Below are 18,857 nucleotides of genomic sequence, written 5' to 3' on the forward strand. Positions count from 1 at the left end.
GAGGAGCCGATTGCTGAGCCTGCAGAGATGCGGAGTCCCTCTCACCCTAAGCAGAGAGTCATCCCGACACCAGGACCAAGCTGGACAAAATCACTAAAGGACAACATCTGACGGGGACATCATGCCCTAAAGGCTCTCACGAGGACTGGATCCCCGGCTCTGCTCCTAGTGGACGGAGTTGCGCATATCCTCCTCCTCTGAGTCGCCCTGGGAGACGCGACGGGGACTGCAGCCCTGCCGGGGCGCCCAATCCTGAGCTGATCACTTTTAATAAAGGCATTAAAAAGGAGAAGAAGTCTGTTGGCCCTGTTTATTTCAACTTTAGTCTCTCAACTCTTATTTGGCTCGTTGTTTTTTGGGGTTTTCTCTGTGCATATGGAGCTCTAGTCCCCCACAGCATGCTGGTCCTGGAGTCACTTTGTATAACCCCCCCCTCCAGGTCTCTTCTCCTCTCTGTTTGGGAAGGTCCCCACCCGTTACGGAGAAGGGCCATTACCTCGCCCCACCCAGGGCTTTTACTAAGACAAAAACAACTATTAAGAACAACGACCCGTAATTACCATAAGCAGCAGCCCACTAATAGTCGTAGCTTTTTTTCTAACAGAAAAAAATCAACCGAATTCTTGTTCATAACACACACAAACACCAGCTGAGGGCAGACGGCGAGGGAGGGGAGAGGAAAGCGACGGAAGGTTTGTGAAAGAGACACGAAGGCACCTTAGGAAGCTAAATATCGGCAAGGTACAAACAACTCTCAAAAGCGGTGAGACAGGGAGCCCCCACCGCCAACCCCCGCAGCACAACGGCGGCAGGACGTGAGGCGGCACATTCCCGCTCACAGCCCAGGCATGAAGCTCGCCCCTTCCCAGCCGGGAAGCCAGCGCCCTCCCCGCAAAGCAGCCCCGCGGCCCCAGCGGCCGAGACCGCCTCTCGGCGCCGAGGTGTCGGAGCGCCGGGGTGCCCTGAGCGCCGGGGGCCGCCCGGGGCTCGCCCGCCACCCCTCCCGCCCGTTACTACCATGGCCGCTTCCCGCCGTCCGAGCCGCGGCGTGCACGTCACTCGCAGAGCGCACGGCGCGGGGCACTGACGTCAGCGCCATGGCGTCCACCGAGCTGGAGCGCAAGCGAAAGCCGCCCGAGGTGGAGGAGGGCGCCGGCGATCCGGTGACAGCGGACGAGGACGATGAGGAGGAACGCTGGGTCGGGCCGCTCCCGGGGGAAGCCGCGCAGGCGAAAAAAAGAAGAGGTAAGGGGAGGAGTGAAGCTCTGCCCCGACTGGGGTCGGGACGGTGGGATCGCGTCCAGGCCACGCCGTGCGGGAGCGGCCGCGGGGTGAGGGCAGCTGTTGGGAGCCCGGCTCCTGAAGCTGCGTCTCGTATGTAAAATGAGCACACTGGGAAACCTTCAGATGCGGAATTACAGAGCGGGGGTGCCTGGTGCTGAGAAACTTGTGGCTATTCAGTCTGCAGAGGAGGAAGTTAGGTGGAGACCTCATGGCAACCCTCCAGTACCTAAAGGGACTTAGAAGGAAGCTGTAGATGGACTCTTCGACAGGAACTGCAGTGATAGCATCAAGACTAGTTGGTGCAAACTGAAAAAAGGAAAATTCAGGTTAGCTATAAAAAAAATTCTTTGCTGTGAGGTGCTGGCACAGGTTGCCCAGTGATTTTTTTGGGTGCTCCAACCCTGCTAGTATTTAAAACCAGGCTGAATAAGGCTTGGAGCAGCTTTGTCTAGTAGGAGGGGGCTAGATGGTATTTAAGGCTTATTCTAGCCCCTTAACATTCTGTGACTCTAAGACTTTTGCTTCCTCTGGAGAACACCTTAAGGCTAAGAGCCCTGCTGCTGTGCAGGCTGAAGCTGTGCTGTTAATTGTTGTAGAGTTAATCCATCTTTCAGATCACCACCCTAAGCTGCAGCAGCAGAAGCCTCCGGGCTGTGTTTTGGCATGTGGTGTTGATGTGTGCAGCAACTTCCAGCTCTCTGGGTATCACTTAAAGTTTTCTTTAAGTATAAAAAACAATGATCATCAGATGTAAACATGCAAGTTCAGTAGAAAATACTGTTGCACAGGTGTTAACAAGTAGGATCTAAAGATCAGAAACAAAACTCAAAATCAGATTATTTTAGATTGGCCAGTTAAACAATGAAATAGGTGTATATGCTCAAAATTTAGACTACAGGACCTGTGTGGGATCACAAATCTTGTGAAAACAAAAGGGATACATGTGGTTTTAGAATGAAATGAGGTTCAGATGACCTTCTGTTTTCTGGCAGTAACTTAAAAACTGTTGATTGACATTATTTCTTTTTGAAACAGCAAGACAGTTACTGTAGCAGTTGCCTTAAGAGGATGGAGCAATATGAGTTAAAGCAGCATTTGAGTGGCTTTATTCCACAGAAAATGTGTAAGTCTGAGTGCAATACCAGACCTAAAAGCTCTTTAATTATGTTTGCACAAAATCCTGCATATTTTTGACTAAACATGAGTAAGCAATAAAAGGATAAGTAAAAGAAAACAGAATGTAGACTAAACATGAGTAAGCAATAAAAGGATAGGTAAAAGAAAACAAAATGTAGATGTAACTTCATGAAAAAAAAAATCCTGACTTTTCTTTCTATTCTGTGTAGTTCTTGAATTCGAACATGTTTATCTTGAAAATCTTCCGTCAGCTTCAATGTATGAGCGCAGTTACATGCACAGAGATGTTATTACACATGTGGCATGTACAAAGTAAGTATTTTTGTTCTCCATTATATTTCTTCATCTGGGGTGTGTTTTTGTGTAGACTAAGAAGCTCTCACTGTAGAAGCTTTATAACAGAAAGTTGCAGTGTCTTGAAGTGGTTTTTTAAAGGATGGTGGGTTTTTAAAAAAAAAAAAAAGTTTTATCTTGCTTACCTAGAAGCAAGATTCAAGTTGTTTTTTAGGCTAAAAGAGAGTCTTAAAATCCTTGTTAAAATATGCAGGAAATACAGGAGTAAGTAATAACTTACTCCCTCTGAAAAAATACCATTCATCAGAATTGCAGAGATCTCACTCACACACATTGTAACTACCATGAAACCAGACTTAAAATAGGAGTTATATTTACATATTCAAAAAGGATAGTGTTATATTTTTCTTCATTTTGACTTTTCATGGATTAATCCAGAATGCACTAAAATACCTGTTGTGTTTTTCCAGGAGTTAAAGTACCCATTCAGACAGACTTTCACAGTAATTTCTTGAGATTCATTCTCTGCACAGTGTTAATTCTAGTGCAAATTACTGACCAGTGGGAAGGTGCATAGTGTGTGCATCTGTTTTCTTTATTTTATTTTTCTTTTCTAATTGTAGGACAGATTTTATCATAACAGCCAGTCATGATGGACATGTAAAATTCTGGAAGAAAATAGAAGAAGGGATTGAGTTTGTTAAACACTTCCGAAGTCACCTGGGTGAGAAGTTGCTCTTTCTTATTTAAAGGAGTTTACTTTTTCCTCTCCCTTGCTCTTTGTTGTTTGAAGAGAGAGTGCAAATAGAGAGACAGTTTCTGGGGTTCCTTTAGTGCAGTCAGAGATTAAATTATATCTACCAATATTCCTTTTATTCCTCTGTCTTGTTACATTTTGCTCCCAAGCTATAGCAGGGATAGGATGAAAATGAAACATGAAAATGAAAAATGAGGCCTTTGCATTGCTTTGTGCCTGATTGTGGGAGAGTAACTGGAACATAAGTGAACAAGATATACAAAAGTGTTCATAAAATCCAGAGAAGTTTAAAAATATGTTACTTTAAATAAGGATACTTCAGTCTTTTTCTTCCCCCTTGCAGTGTGGAAAAAAAAGTAGTTATTTTCATCAGGAGTACTGTAACTGTAGAGTAAATTTTGCCTTATTGTTGTAATTATCAGAAGAATTGCAGTTAAGACAAGCTTTAACCCAATTGTCTGAGCTAATAAGTACACAAAGGTTTTCAACACTGTGCTAAGCATTAAATAGGCTGGACAGAAAATTATATTCTCAACAGTATTAGTAACTATGATATGCCTGAAGCAAAAACATCCAGTTTGATAGGCAGAATGTTACAGTAAGAAAAATATTTAATAATAGGTAGTAAAAGCATGATTTCCTTTCAGAGTGACAAGAAATACTAAAGTCTGGTTAACTATCAGCTTCTTATTATATATAGAAGCAAAAGGTATGAACAAAACCTACCATGTGAAAAATCAGCATTGTGAGAACTTTATGGAAGGCTCAGTTGCAGAGGAGTTTTGAGTATCATGGGTGTAATAATCTGTAGAGTTCTGCTTCTTTTACTCTGTTGAGAGATGCCAGCTGAAGAGCACATGATGTTTACTCCATCACAATGTTCCCAATTTTCTAAAATCAACATTTTAAACTAAATTTACTGCCATTATAATATTTTACTATGTTTTTCGTAAATTTTTGATTATCACATACCTGAGTCTAAATACTGGTAGGTCATCAAGTGCTGTTTTGTGAATTTTATTTTTTTAAATAATATTTAATTGAATTCAGATAGAGTTTTAAATGAAAAAGGTGACAAAACAGTTGGGAAACAGGTTTCAGCCTCTGTAGGTTTTCCGTATGTAATACTGGAATGAAGGATGTCCTTTCCTATTTCTTAATAGTATCTTAAATTAATTCACAGGTGTTATTGAGAGTATTGCTGTTAGTTCAGAGGGGGCATTGTTCTGTTCTGTTGGAGATGACAAAGCGATGAAGGTGTTTGATGTAGTCAACTTTGACATGATCAACATGCTGAAACTTGGGTAAGTTACTTATTTCTCAGAAGTGTTCTTTTGAGATTATCAGTGGGGGTTGTTTTGGTAAGAGATTAGTCAGTAATTTGGGGTTCTTGAGTTCTTCCCTTTCCCCCATGCCTCAGTCATATGAAGTTGAGTAAACCTGCATCTGAAATTAATCCAATGGCTGGAGACTGCCTGACTGAATAGAAAAAATTACTACTGCAGCACTGGAAGAGAGGAGTAGAAAAGGAACTTCCTCAGTGTTACATATTATGCACAAAGATGTGGGGTTTCTCCAAATATTTAGCTAAGCGTAATTTCTCTCTGTTGTTTGGCACTGAGTTTAAAAATTACAGTCGGTTAGTAGTTCCATTAGGGAAGGGATTTGTCCTGCCTGTATTGCCTAATTTGTTGTCATAGGGATACAATTTCCTTTTTCTGCTAGAAGCAATATTGTTTTTTTCTTTAGTCTTATAGTTACACATTATGTACCTGAAGGATCTGGGAGAAACAGGAATGAATGCTGCTGGAATTATAACAATACCAGAGAAAAATAAACACCACACCATGATGTATTGGTTAGCTTTGAAACTGAATAGAAGTGTAAAGCCAGGGAAACAAGCCTTTACAAGAACATGTAATAAAAGCATATGCTATCTGCTTTGTTTGTTGCAGTTTTAGTGTCATCCTCCAGATAATGTACTTCACCTGTAGGAATTGATTCTCTCTTCTCTGTCTGTTCTGGAAAAATTCCAGTTAGGCTTAAGCTTTTTGATTTCGCTGTAATTTTTGACATAGCCCTGTACTGTTACTACAAAATTGGTGAAATTATAGAAAAATTATATTCAAAAAAGCACCCCTGATCTTCAGAGCTTTCCAGTTCTACAATTAATCTACAGACCATGTCTCTCTGCAAATCTTTAGCTTTTTGCTTCCATATGTCATCTGGAAAATGTTGCCTATTTCTGCAGAGACTTCATATTTATTTGATCCTGTTCTTCCTAATGAATTTGAGACAAAGTATTTGTTTCTCTTTACAGACAGAAATTGAAAATCTAAATTACTGGTGTCTTGTCATAATGTCAGAATATCATCACTCCATCAGCATTCGTTAGTTCAGTTTGTAAAAGGATACTAAACACGTTTCCTCTGGAGATTGTATAATTGTTTTGCCGTTTGCAATTTAGTTTGAGTTCTAGTCTTCAGAATCTTTGCTTACAGACTTTAAAACAGACATATTATTGACTGTATCTCTGACTTACCTTATTTGTAGATTTTTGCAAGTAGCAAATGAGTTTCTTCTTAAATGCACTCACAACCCTTATTGAATATAGAGGGCTTGTCTTAATTTGGTTTGTATCACTTCTTGGAGATTTTGTGAGTTTGTGGGGTTTTTTTCTGGCAAGATCTAGTTGAACTTTTGCAAAAGTGTATGGCAGAGGTGCAGTTGTCTTCAATACTAGTGAGTCATTACTCACTTAAAAGATGGACAAGGAATGGTATTGACTTACATTATATATTAATGCCGCTTGGGCTTTTTATCTGAATTTCTATCCAAATTAGTCCTTTTTACCCACTTTCTACTTGGACTATCACAGCCTCTTTACAAAACAATATGGAAGGAACAGAAATTGGTAGTCTTCTGCTGAATGGTATTTCTTGGTAAAACTTGCCTATAATATGCTCAATATTAGCAAGATATGTATTAGCAAAACTAGTAAATAAATTTTAAAATTTGCTTCTGGTGTTTGATTTCAAGTTTACAGCATAATTTGACTCTTACCTAATTAAAACCATTCCTACTTTATTTTTAACTTTTTTTCCTTTCTACTCTTTGTTGCAGTTACCACCCTGGCCAGTGTGAATGGGTATATTGCCCTGGAGATGCTATATCTTCTGTTGCAACATCTGAGAAAAGTACAGGGAAAATATTCATATATGATGGACGAGGAAATAACCAGCCACTTCACGTTTTCGATAAACTCCACATGTCCCCTCTTACTCAGATACGCCTGAACCCTGTCTACAAAGCAGTTGTGTCTTCGGACAAGTCCGGAATGATCGAGTACTGGACCGGTACTCCTCATGAGTATAAATTTCCCAAGAATGTGAACTGGGAGTATAAAACGGATACCGATCTATACGAATTTGCTAAATGCAAGGCTTACCCATCCAGTATAAGTTTTTCACCCGACGGCAAGAAAATGGCCACTCTTGGGTCTGACAGAAAAGTTAGAATTTTTCGTTTTCTGACGGGAAAGCTCATGAGAGTCTTTGATGAATCTCTGAGTGTGAGTTTTGTCTTGTTTCTCCTTCTTGAAATGTTTTCTCTACTTACTTGCATTTGTTTGCCAGCACATTCACCTAAGCTATAGTTTATTTCTAAAGGCAAGCTTCCTTCCCATATTTTCCTTGCAAAAAAGGCCTTCTCTCACCAAGAGGTATTCTCTTGCTTGTCTCTTAGATTGCTTTGCCCCAAAATGAATTCTTGCTGGTTATGTTACCTACATAGTGAAACAGAGTTGTTGATTTTCATTTCTGTTTTCATGCTGCTAGATTACACTTAACTAGAAAGCAATTGTGGAAGATGGTGGACAAAGCCCATTGCAAGTGACACCATGAAAATGAATTAAATTTGTCATCTTCTAAGAAATTTGATAGACAACTGCACATTTTCTCATGCTTAAGCCTAGTCCTACAACATGCCTCTTGTATCATTAAAATAAAGAGAGTATTCCTTGTATTTATCTAAATCCTTCAGTTAAGTTTGAATGGAGTAATCTCACTTGAATTCAGTATTTTCTAATCATGTGAATCAGTGTTTTACTGGAAAAAAAGTTTAAAATATGTTATTATAGTGCTGGGGTTTTTTTTTGTAGATGTTTACTGAACTTCAGCAGATGAGACAACAACTGCCTGACATGGAGTTTGGGCGGCGTATGGCAGTTGAGCGTGAGCTGGAGAAAGTGGATGCAGTAAGATTAATTAATATAATTTTTGATGAAACTGGACACTTCGTTCTCTATGGAACTATGTTGGGCATTAAGGTCATAAATGTAGAGACTAACAGGTGAGTTCCTGTGACACACAGAGAGATAAACTTCTGTTTTAAAGTCTTTATTCAGTCAGATTTAGAGTGTATTTAAAACTTGATATGACTGTGGAGGTGTCTAATCTTTTTGTGTTCTTATTTGAGAGCCTTACATTACACTGTAAGGCTCCCATTCTGTGTAAGGAGTCGCTGGAGATTACAGCTTAGACAGATAGCAAGCACATGTATTAAAAATATGTAATTAATTAATTTCTATCTAACTGGATGGGATAATGTAAATGTCAAGTAAAGATGGATCATTTTGTTGGGATTTTTATTGCTTAAGGAGGCTGACTGGTAAATTAAGGTACCAAATTTAAATAGAGAAACATCATAAAAATTATTAGTAAATAATTATTTTGAGAGAATTTTGAAATTTTGCTCTGAATCTAACATTCAGAAAGAAGATATTTTCTGACTGTGAGCAGCTGAACGTTACACCTCTTTACATCTTGAATTTCAGGTGTATTCGTATCTTGGGAAAACAAGAGAACATCAGAATGATGCAACTGGCTTTGTTCCAAGGAGTAGCAAAGAAACATCGTGCAGCGATCACTATAGAGATGAAGGCATCTGAAAATCCTGTTCTCCAGAATATTCAGGCAGATCCAACAGTAATCTGCACAGCTTTTAAAAAAAACAGGTTTTACATGGTGTGTGGGGTTTCTATTTAGATAGCTCCATTCTTGTATTGATTACTCTACATTATTTTTTGTTTTTCTCTTTGCACCTTTCTAGTGCTTTTTGTAGTTGTAAATGCAGCTTTTACAAAGGAGTCTCTTTATGTTGCAAGTATATTTAGAATTTTTATCTTGAACTATCTGTATGTTAACTAGAAACAGCTGTGATTTTTTCACAGATTTTTATTCCCCCAAGAAGATATCCTTTTGTTCTTGTTGAAAAAGAACCTAAGTAAGAGCACTTAAAAAACTAACCAGATTTTATAAAGAAACGATAAGCAACTGTATGCATAAAACAATATAATAGAAAAAAATTTCAGACAAGAATCAAGACTTAGTAACAATAAGGACATTTAAGCAATCAAGAAAGGAGTCATCTTCCTGTTCACAGTTGGGTTTTTAGGTGAGATGGAACCAAACAAACAATTTCAGAGTGGTTAGTAGCTCATTTGAGAGGTCATAGCCATAGAGATTAGAGTTTGGACTGTCTGTTATGCCTTAAATTTGCTGCGTCTCTGTAGTTTTATATTAATGCAGTATTGGAATAGGAGGATTTATTTTAACTTTGTAGCACAACTGCAAAGCACAGGTAATCCTTTTGGCATAAAGCTTGCCAATTTCATTTTAATATAGCAAAACAGCCTGGTATTCTCCACCTCATTTTAAAGAAAAGATGCTCAACTAGTGCAGACTCTTGTTGTAAAGGGAAAAGTTTAAAGATAACAGATTATTAAAAGTTATTTGGATTTGCATGTAGTTTTACTGGAATTTGTGACTGTGGAAATGCTGGTAACATAACACAGCAGTCCAAGGATAGACTGTCTATGAATTGTCTTTGTACATTTCAAATTGAATTGGGTGTTCAGCAGGTTGAATAATGACATTGATGTGTTGGGTGCAGGGCACTGTGTATTTTAAGAGGAAAAAAGAAAAAAACAGTTAACCTTTTCTTTTGTGCTTCAGTTTACTAAACGCGAACCAGAAGACACAAAGAGTGCAGATTCTGACAGAGATGTATTTAATGAGAAACCTTCTAAAGAAGAGGTCATGGCAGCCACTCAGGCAGAAGGTCCCAAAAGAGTTTCAGACAGTGCCATCATCCACACAAGCATGGGAGATATTCATATCAAGCTTTTTCCTGTTGAGTATGTAGTTGCTGTTTTTTCTGGGGTTTTTGGTTTTGTTGCTTTCTTTTGCCCCTTGTGGTTGCAGTGTCCAAGACTTATCTCATGCTAGAAATAATTATTTTCTTTCCCATTTTCTACTGTTTTTGTTTCCTGACAGTTTCTTAATATGCTAAGGGAGGAATGTGACTCTTAACAAACAAAAATAAAGTAGGGTAATAAAAATAGTCTGGGGCACAGGAGTTTTTGGAATTGTGTTTGGGTTTATTTAGTTATTGATTCAGGGAGGGTTTTCCTTTCTTAACTTTTGTTCTTGAACAGATAATGATAATCTTCTGTGTAAGCTCTGTATTGTAAGGCAGTGCTGTTTGCACAGATCTTGAAAAAGAAAGATGACGTTAGCAGCAGCAGCAGATTTGGCAGCAGGTCTGTGCGAGCCAGAAGAACAGTAGTTGCAATTTCTGAATGTGGCCAGTGTACTACACTTTGTTATTGCAGCTCCTTTAAAAGCCATATAATATTTATACCAGCATATAATACTAGTGTTGTGTATATGCAAAACCAGGCAAAGAATTGAAAAGTTTTTTGCATGACAATTGCTAAATCAGTATGTCCTTCTCTCTCTTTTGTGGTGCAAAAATTGCAAATAATCTGTTATTTAACAGGAAATTTATATAATATATTGCTGTACATAGAAACCTTAATTATGTTGATGTACTCCATGCGTCTCCAAAAATGAATTCACCTTTGGTCTTAAGCACAGGAGGTTAACCTCAATTCTACCCTCTAGGGCTACCAGACTTTTACTGCAGTCTTTACCAGTATTTCCTTGCATCTGGCTCTAGTTTCTGGAATTCATAATTATAGCATATAGGTTGTAGTAATGGTAGAGCTCTTGCTAGCAAGTTACAGGTCAAGCTACATTAATTCTTTCTTTAAATTGTCATGCTAATGTGTCATACATGCACAGTATTGCAAGGTGCTTCACTGCAATGCTCTGTATGCAGTTTTAAATAGAGCATTACTAGGGTTGGTTTGTCCTTTCTTACTGTAGTATTTTCTCCCAGCTGAGCTTTAAATTAAAATCTCTTTAGTGTGATTAAAACTTTAAAGAAGAGCATATAGGATATGGCTCTGTACATCTTTGAATTCTTCGGTCATTTCATTGAGAAATAAAACTGTGAATGACTCTGTACTGCTCAGCAAGAACTGGGACTATAATCTTGTCTGTTCCATTAGTTATGACATTGGTGCTCTTTTTCACAAGATAGCTTGGAGTGTCACTAAAACCCAAGCTAATACTTCATTTCACAGTTAGACTAGAGTAACTCTACACCTATGGACTCAGCATGGCCATTTTCTCCGTATAGGGAGTGCAGATAGAAAACTAGGGAACCTATACTCAGTGGTGCCTTGAACTAGGCCTTCAGGAGACAGATTTGGTTTCTGGCTCTCATGGTTTAACCCCAGCCAGCAACTAAGACCCCCAGAACCACTTGCTCATGTCTCCGTTGGTGGAATGGGAGAGCACTGGAAGAGTAAGAGTGAAAACACTTGTGAGTTGAGGTACAGAGAGTTTAATAGGGAAAGCAAAAGGCATGCACCCAAGCAAAGCAAAATAGGGAACCTGGACAGGCAGATGTTCTACTATCTCCAAGAAAACAGGTCTCCCTCACATGGAGTGGATACTTGAGAAGGCAAATCACCATTACTCTGCATGTCCCCTGCTTTTTCCCTCAGCTTTCATGTGCTGAACATAATGCCATATGTGCAGTGGAGCATCCCTGTGGTCAGCTGGGTTCAGTTGTCTCAGCTTGGTCCCCTCTCAACTCCTACAGCCCCAGCCTCCTCACTGGCAGAGTGGGATTAGGAGCAGAAAAGGCCTCAGCAGTGCATAAGCCCTGCTCAGCAACAGATAAAACATCCCTGTGCTATTAATACGGCTGCTCCCTTTCTGTGTAATCACACAGCTTTGTAATTCTCAAGCTTTTTGCTTTCAGCTCTTTTTAAGCTTAGGTTTGAGGAGTTGGAGATGTGTTTTTTCCTTAGTTGGCTAAATCCCTTCCTACAGAGTCCTGAGACATTGCACAGCACAAGGGGGTCTTAGTCCCAGCTGAAATCTTTATGGCCCTGTCACCAGACAAATATTCTTGTGTTTTCGGTTGAATGATTTTAGGTGCCCCAAAACAGTGGAAAACTTCTGTGTGCACAGCAGGAATGGTTACTACAATGGACACATAATTCACCGTATCATCAAGGTAACTTGTAACATGTTAATTTTTTGTTAATTTACGTAATGTACTCTGCTGGTCAGTCCTCTGTTAACAATTCCATTTCCCTTTTGCACACAGGATTGTTGGAGTACATTTAGAGTTCCTTATAATTCTGAACAGCTCCAATGTCCTAAATAGCTTTAGCACTTACTAAAGTTGTAGTAGCTGTTCTACAACTGATAAGGTAGCAGAAAACTGAAAATTGAAAGATGAGTCCTGCTATCCTGCTTGAACTAAAACTTTGCTTCATGTCAGAATACCTTTCTTGTAAGGCTTTTTATTTCTGTCACACCAGAATCAAGTGACAGAGCCTAAGAATTTGCAAAAGGTAGAGACAGTCAGGTTTCTGTCCTTCATTGGCAGGTATAGTGAGTAACCTTGCTTTTTCTCAAGTACTTGTTAGGCACAAAAAAGTCTTAAATGCTTTCTCCCTTACACACAACATTTTAACACATTTTGTGGATAGGTTTGAAGTAAGTTTGAAAAAATGTCACCTAGCACATAACACTTATGGTTATGTATTCTATGCAGTAATGTGATCACTTACAATTTTTGTGCAGGGTTTCATGATTCAGACTGGTGACCCAACTGGTACAGGAATGGGAGGTGAAAGTATTTGGGGAGGAGAATTTGAAGATGAGTTTCATTCAACTTTACGACATGACAGACCATATACACTCAGCATGGCTAATGCAGGACCAAATACCAATGGATCCCAGTTTTTTATAACAGTAGTCCCAACGGTAAGTAATGCTAAAAGCTCAATTTAAGGCCTGAGAGGCTACCTAGATAGTAAAAAATCAACTTTTTTCTCATGAAAAAAGGAACACATTAGTGCTTACTTTACAAATAAATGATACACGTGATGTGTAGTGTATAGGCTTCACTGAAACTGTCCCTTACAAGATAGAAATACTTTTCCATCACATGTGATCAAGAGGCCTTTTCCCTTTAAATGGAGTAAGGGTGGTATAAAATTCCTAGGCATGTTTGCAATTATGTATTACTAGAGTATCTTATGTTAATAATAGTGGTTTAAACTTGATGGAAATCTAGGTATTGCTTAGATTGTTTGGGGTTTGGATAGGGTGCCAGGATGTCTTTCTAATGGTGTCTGATTGTAGCTATACCAGGAAGCCAGTGTTCAGGTTTAAAAATTTCATTTGATCTGTGTATAGATTCAGAGCCAATAAAAACGACAATAAAAATTTTGATATGTGAATCTAAGATATAGAAACTTAAAAATAACGCTTATAAAAACTGCATTCTTATAGCACTTCAAAGTAATATATTAAAAAAAAAAACTAACTACCATAGTTCTGAGGTTTATTAAGTTGTATGAGGGCCTATGTTGAAATTGGGCATACCGTCTCAGTATTGAATTGGGTAGTATTCTGTACTGACACTTAAAATTCCTTTGTGAAAATAACATGAAACAGAGAGACTGAAACATTTCTGTGAACTGAGAATGCACTTTAAAATGAACTATACAGTGCTACTGCACTGGTAGAACATGGCCTCTGTAGTACTTTAAGAAAGCAGAGTTAGCTACATTCTAGTATTTCCTTGCATGCTAATGTTTACAGGGTGTTGGCTTCCATAGTCTGGACACACAAAATGTATCCATGTACACTTTATTTTTGGTTTGGTACCTAACCTACATGCTGCTTTCTATTTTAATATGCTTTTCTTTTCCTCCTGTGCTTTCAAACAGCCTTGGCTCGACAACAAGCACAGTGTGTTTGGACGGGTGACTAAAGGAATGGAAGTTGTTCAGAGAATCTCAAATGTCAAAGTCAATCCGAAAACTGACAAACCCTATGAGGACATCAGCATCATTAATATAACAGTGAAGTAAGGCAGGCATTGAAGCTTCCAGCTTAAGCAGAAAAAACCTGAGCATGTGGGACCCAGAGAGGGACCTAGGAAGAACAAATATTTTTCATAGTTCCTAGATGTTCTGGTTTGACATTGGCACAAGGCCAAATGCTCGCATGAAAATACACCTTCTCTGGTGTCTGCTGTGAGATTTTGACCAGGAATAAACAAAGCAGGCTCTCACTTGAAAAAGAAGAAAAGTTTATTAACTAAACTACAAAAACAATTACTAAACTACACACAAAAGGAAGAAAAAGAAAAAAAAAAACAAAACAAGGAAAATGAAACCTCACAAAAACACTCTCCTCCTCCTCCTCCCCCCAAATTCCCAATACAATACAATCCAAAATCAATTCTGGGTCCAGCACCACCCTTTAGAATGCTCAACTTCAGTTCCTCAAGAGGAGAGGGAGTCCTTCCATGTGTCGTGGTGGCCCTTTCCGTCCTTGTTCCGGTGCTCTCACCACTGGACCAGAATCAGGGCTGCTTCCAGGGTTGTCCTTTTAAGGAGGCTGTGTCCAGTTCCAAAAAAGCTCAATCTCTCACCTCTGGGACATCTGTCCCCCCATATTTTATATACCCCCTGGGGCCGAGGGGTACCCACACTGAATCTTCTTTGGCTCTGGGACATTTCTCCCCCTGGTCTCAGTCTCTGTATTCCAGGGAAACATAGCTCTGTCCATGGCTACACAAAAGAGTCCAGCATAAAATGCCACTCCCTCTTCTCCGTCTTTCCAACATCTCTCACTCTCTCTTTGGTCCAGACTTCATCACTCGCTCATTTCCTTCATCCTCCTCCACTCTTATCTCTCGTCTAGGAAGGGTTAGTGTTCTGTGAAATTTTCATTGTCCAAAGAAAGGGTTAAAAACTCCTCCAAGCGGCTGGACTCCTGGCTGCACACCCCCACCATCTCCTCAGCCGGGCTGCCTGCTGCCAGCACATGTTCACTGCTTTCAAGGTAACGGCACCCAAACACCGGCTGCACTCTCTCTGTCTCCAAGGTGGGGGGGGAACAGGCTGCCCATTGCTTCCCGGCATTTCTTCATTTTCTTCCTTCCACCCTTGTAGGGAAGCCAGGCCTACCTCTCCCGGGCCGGGCCGCATGGCTTTTCCCCTCCCCCAGCCCAGCCAGCAACTGGGCCGGGGGAGAGACTCAACTCCTTCACCGCCGGAAATCCAAAGAGGAGCTGCCAGGGACAGAGCCCTGCTTTTACCCTGAGTTCTCGGAGGTGGACCCAGTGCCCAGTGGTTAGGCCAGATGGCAATATTCAAAACTGACCACTCATTGGCCCCATCCACACAGCATCCCAGAAATCCTGTTTGCGGGTCAAACCATGACACTAGATATGGCAAATACCAGGACAGAGCAATTACCAGTTCTACTATTTTTAATGTACCTAAAGTGCCCTAATTCTGCATTTCTGGTAAATTTGTATTTTGAAGTAAAAACATCTACATGTTTCTTACAAAGCCTACTGTCTTTCTTGCATCTCTTCTATGCAAAATTAAAGATAAAAAACCCCACCATGTTCCAGGACAGTGCTTGTAACTTTTTCATGTTTACTTGCATCTTTCATATTTAATTAATCTGTATCATGGTACTGAAATCTTTGACAAAGGGAAAGGCCAAAATACTAAGTTGAGTAAACTTCTCAATCCTTTGTATGTGTATCAAAAATTTGATTAAGTTACTGTACTGTTGACTATGAAAAGCAAACAATGTAACCTACCTCTATTTAAAAATAGTTGTGTACACATCTCTCCCAAGAGCAATTATCAACTCTTAAAATGCCAGTGTCTAAAGTGCTTTGCAATTTGGTTTTTTTTTTCCAGTGATTTTTTTTTCTTTTAATGTTTGCTTTCTCTTTATTTTAGCCTAGTCAATCTTGTTTTCCTGGCTTCATTTTTAGCCAACATCCTACGAGCATTACTGCTTCTACTGAAATACTTAATTTATTTTATACTGAACTAAACTTTGCATCAGCTGTTTTTGATGGAGTTACAGAACAAAATCAAAGCATCATTAAGGCTGAAAAAACCTGGTAAGGTCAGTAAGTCAAACATTAACCCAGCAACATCACCAACTTTACTATTAAACCATGTCCCCATGTTTTTTGAACACTTCCAGTAATGGTGACTCCACCACTTCAGTGGGTGCTCTATTCCAATACCTGACTCGATGAATTTCAGTGATGAAATTTTTCCTAATGTTTAATGGTAATCTGAGGCCATTTCTTCTTGTCCTGTCATTAGTTAGCTGGGAAAAGAGGCCAACACACACCTGGCTACCTCTTCCTTTTAAGCAGTTGTAGAGATTGTTAAGGTCTCCCCTGAGCCTCCTTGTTATAGGGCTTGCAAGGGTTGCAGGATGAAGAGAGAGGCGAGAATGTTGACCTCATGTTCAGAAGGCTTGATTTATTATTTTATGATATATATATTACATTATAACTATACTAAAAAGAATAGAAGGAAAGTTCTCAGAAGGAAGCTAAGAATAGAAAAGGAATGAATAACAAAGGGCTGTGTCTCAGCAGAAAGCGAGACCCAGCTCTGCTGTGAGTGGTCAGTAAATCCAAACATCCACCCGAGACCAATCACGGATCCACCTGTTGCATTCCACAGCAGCAGATAATCATTGTTTACATTTTGTTGCTGAAACCTCTGAGCTTCAGCAGGAAAAATCCTAACAAAAGGATTTTAATTAAAAAATGTCTGTGACTTGTCACCTTTCTTTTATTTATTTAAATTAGAAATAATTTAAATATTATTAGAATAAATAATATTCTAAAAAATATTATTAGAATAAATTTAAATTAGAAAGAAAAGCGTTTGTAATTTTCTCTGCCGTGCACATGCAGAGGAAAGAACAAACACTTGACAGGTTATCTATTGCTAATCCAAATCTCAATCAAGTGCTGGTGTGGAATGAACAGCAAATTTCTTCACCTGTAGAACATACAATTCTATCAAATCACTAAAACAATCTTACAATATAAGAAAATGAAAAAACAATGCAAAGAAAGTTCAAGTCCAAGCAGCTGAGCTTCAGGAAAAAGTCCATGGACTGAAGATGTTCTTCTTTGCTATCTCTGAAAGTCCCTTTTGATCCTGAAACAGGCTTGCAGCAGAAAAGTCCCTCAATAGTTATCAAAAGTCCATTGACAGTCACAAAACAATTTCAAACAATTTTGAGACAACTTTTGGAATGTCCTGGCCACAGCCCTTTTTGAACAACTTGGGCTGAAGGTAATTTTTGGCCCTTCAATGCTTCAGAGCTGCTGCCAGCTATTTCAACTCTCTTAATAATTTTTTTTTTTTTGGTGTGTCATCGAAAAGAGCAGCATCAGCAGAGCAGCCAGAGAGAGGCCCTGGGGGGCCCTGGCTCATGGAGAGGGACCAGGAACCCCAGATATGGCCCACAAAAGGCGGGCCAGGGCCGGAAGGGGGAAGCAAAACCCCCAAAGCCATCAGGAGGCCGGGCGGTGGCCCTGGCCCAGGAACCTGAGCCCAACAGCCCAGGCCAAACCCACGAGGCAGGCTCTGCCTTGCCACAGGCCTGCACCCTGCTGCCAGTACAATGGCAGAATGGGTGGTGAGACGCTTCCTTTCCCCAAAAAAGGCACGCCAGCAGCAGGCAAATAGACGAAGCCCCAAGAATCCTCATCTCGAGTCTAGGAATGTTTGTTCCCCAGAGCAAGCAAGCCATGATTGCTTCCCGCTGTGCCCTCTGCCTCTGCAATGCAAATGCATCAGGTGTGTCTCCCATCTGCCTCACGGCACCACCCCCACCGGGCTGGGGACCAAAGGCAGAACTCTCGGGACCCACCTGCCCCTCGCCGCTGCGACGCGCAAGGGGCGGCAGAGACGGCACCCTCAAGGGGCAGCAACTGACCAAACACCCCCCAACCCGCCGAGAACGCTGATTTTGAACGCAGGCAAATGGGCTGCACCCACAGTCAGCTGGCGAGCCCCGCCTCCTCCACAGAAGGAGAGGCCGGCCGCCAGGGCCGCTGCTGCAACTGGCCCAGGATGGTCCCAGCTCGAACAAGCTGCCGCCGGGTCCAGGGCAGCCTCTGACGCAGACATGGAGGACAAAGTCCCCGACGGCGACAGAACTGCCGGGGCGGCCGGTGCAGGCGGCAGGGGGGCCGAGGGGGCGGGCGGAGGGGCCGAGGCCGGAGAGAATGCCTCCCCCGCTGTTCCAGAAGCAGCAGCCGCGTCCTCGTCTCCTGGCAACAGCGGCTCAGCCACGGGAAATGGAGTTTCTGAGCTCGCAGGGAAGCTGCGCCCACAGGCTCTGCCGGAGGGACCGCCACGGGAGACGCCGTGCGGGAAAGCACCCGCACCCGCGGGCCGGGTTGAGGCGGTGCTCGCGGCACTGGCCGGGGCGGCGCCACCGACTCTTCATCCCCCGGAGAGAGAGAAGGGGGGGAGAGAGACCGCTCCGTCTGAGCATGCTCTGAAGATGCGGAGAAAAAAACTTCGGCTCCCGGCGAAACTTCGCCCCCCCGCAGGGATGCAGCGGGGCTGGGAAGCAGCAGATCCTCCCCCAAAGGGTCTTCTCCTGCTGGAGACGGGGGAAATAGGGCTTGCCCTGTGCAGTTAGCAATCCAGGGAAAAACAGCTGCTCTCCGTTCCAAGACCGGAAAGAGTGCCTTAAATGTTAGGTAAACTCTTGGGTGTCCCAATCCACGATCCAAAACGAATTGGAAAATGGATTCTATGCACTCCCACACCAAAACACCCAGGGCATATAGCAAATTACATTTGTCAGTTTGTAGTCACCTCCCCCTTCAACCAGGACTGTGGTAAATGATTTGAGGTGTCTTCTTGGTGCCTTAAAATAATTTAAAGCTCTTCCAACCAGTTTCATCAGTAATCTTGGTGGATCCCATCTGGTCCCACAGACTTGCAGCTAAATGGTTTAGCAACTACTAGCCATTGCTTTGTGAATTATGAGTACTTCATTTTGCTCCTCATCCCTGTCTTCCACTTCAGGGGACTTGATACTCTGAGGATAACTGGGCTTACTGTCAAAAACTGAAACAAAGAAAGCAT

General features: G+C 41.2%; 2 protein-coding genes across 2 annotated transcripts in view; one reads left to right on the top strand and one right to left on the bottom strand.

Annotated features, from left to right (window-relative positions):
* Nucleotides 1–1,099, bottom strand: part of CENPK (centromere protein K) — a 30,599-nt gene extending 29,500 nt beyond the window's left edge. Inside the window, exon 1 of the mRNA XM_064735963.1 lies at nucleotides 1,018–1,099. Within this exon, the coding sequence (XP_064592033.1) occupies nucleotides 1,018–1,020 (3 nt within the window). The 5' untranslated portion in view covers nucleotides 1,021–1,099. The remainder of the gene's footprint in view (nucleotides 1–1,017) is intronic.
* Nucleotides 1,036–13,990, top strand: PPWD1 (peptidylprolyl isomerase domain and WD repeat containing 1). Its single transcript, XM_064735962.1, has 11 exons — nucleotides 1,036–1,245; nucleotides 2,631–2,733; nucleotides 3,339–3,439; nucleotides 4,656–4,776; nucleotides 6,596–7,043; nucleotides 7,632–7,822; nucleotides 8,307–8,496; nucleotides 9,487–9,668; nucleotides 11,824–11,905; nucleotides 12,481–12,663; nucleotides 13,635–13,990. Exons 1-11 carry the CDS (start codon nucleotides 1,098–1,100, stop codon nucleotides 13,776–13,778), a joined length of 1,893 nt encoding a protein of 630 aa, XP_064592032.1. The 5' UTR covers nucleotides 1,036–1,097; the 3' UTR covers nucleotides 13,779–13,990.
* The last annotated feature ends 4,867 nt before the right edge of the window (nucleotides 13,991–18,857 follow it).

This window comes from Zonotrichia leucophrys, chromosome Z (genome assembly GCF_028769735.1).
Source record: "Zonotrichia leucophrys gambelii isolate GWCS_2022_RI chromosome Z, RI_Zleu_2.0, whole genome shotgun sequence".
Classification (NCBI taxonomy): domain Eukaryota; kingdom Metazoa; phylum Chordata; class Aves; order Passeriformes; family Passerellidae; genus Zonotrichia; species Zonotrichia leucophrys.

Bases quoted from the DNA above. Each gene is read 5' to 3' on its own strand.
- PPWD1 (XM_064735962.1), top strand. From the start codon at position 1,098: ATGGCGTCCACCGAGCTGGAGCGCAAGCGAAAGCCGCCCGAGGTGGAG. The intron at 4,777-6,595 runs GTAAGTTACTTA...TCTTTGTTGCAG, and splicing joins ATCAACATGCTGAAACTTGG to TTACCACCCTGGCCAGTGTG. The intron at 7,823-8,306 runs GTGAGTTCCTGT...CTTGAATTTCAG, and splicing joins ATAAATGTAGAGACTAACAG to GTGTATTCGTATCTTGGGAA.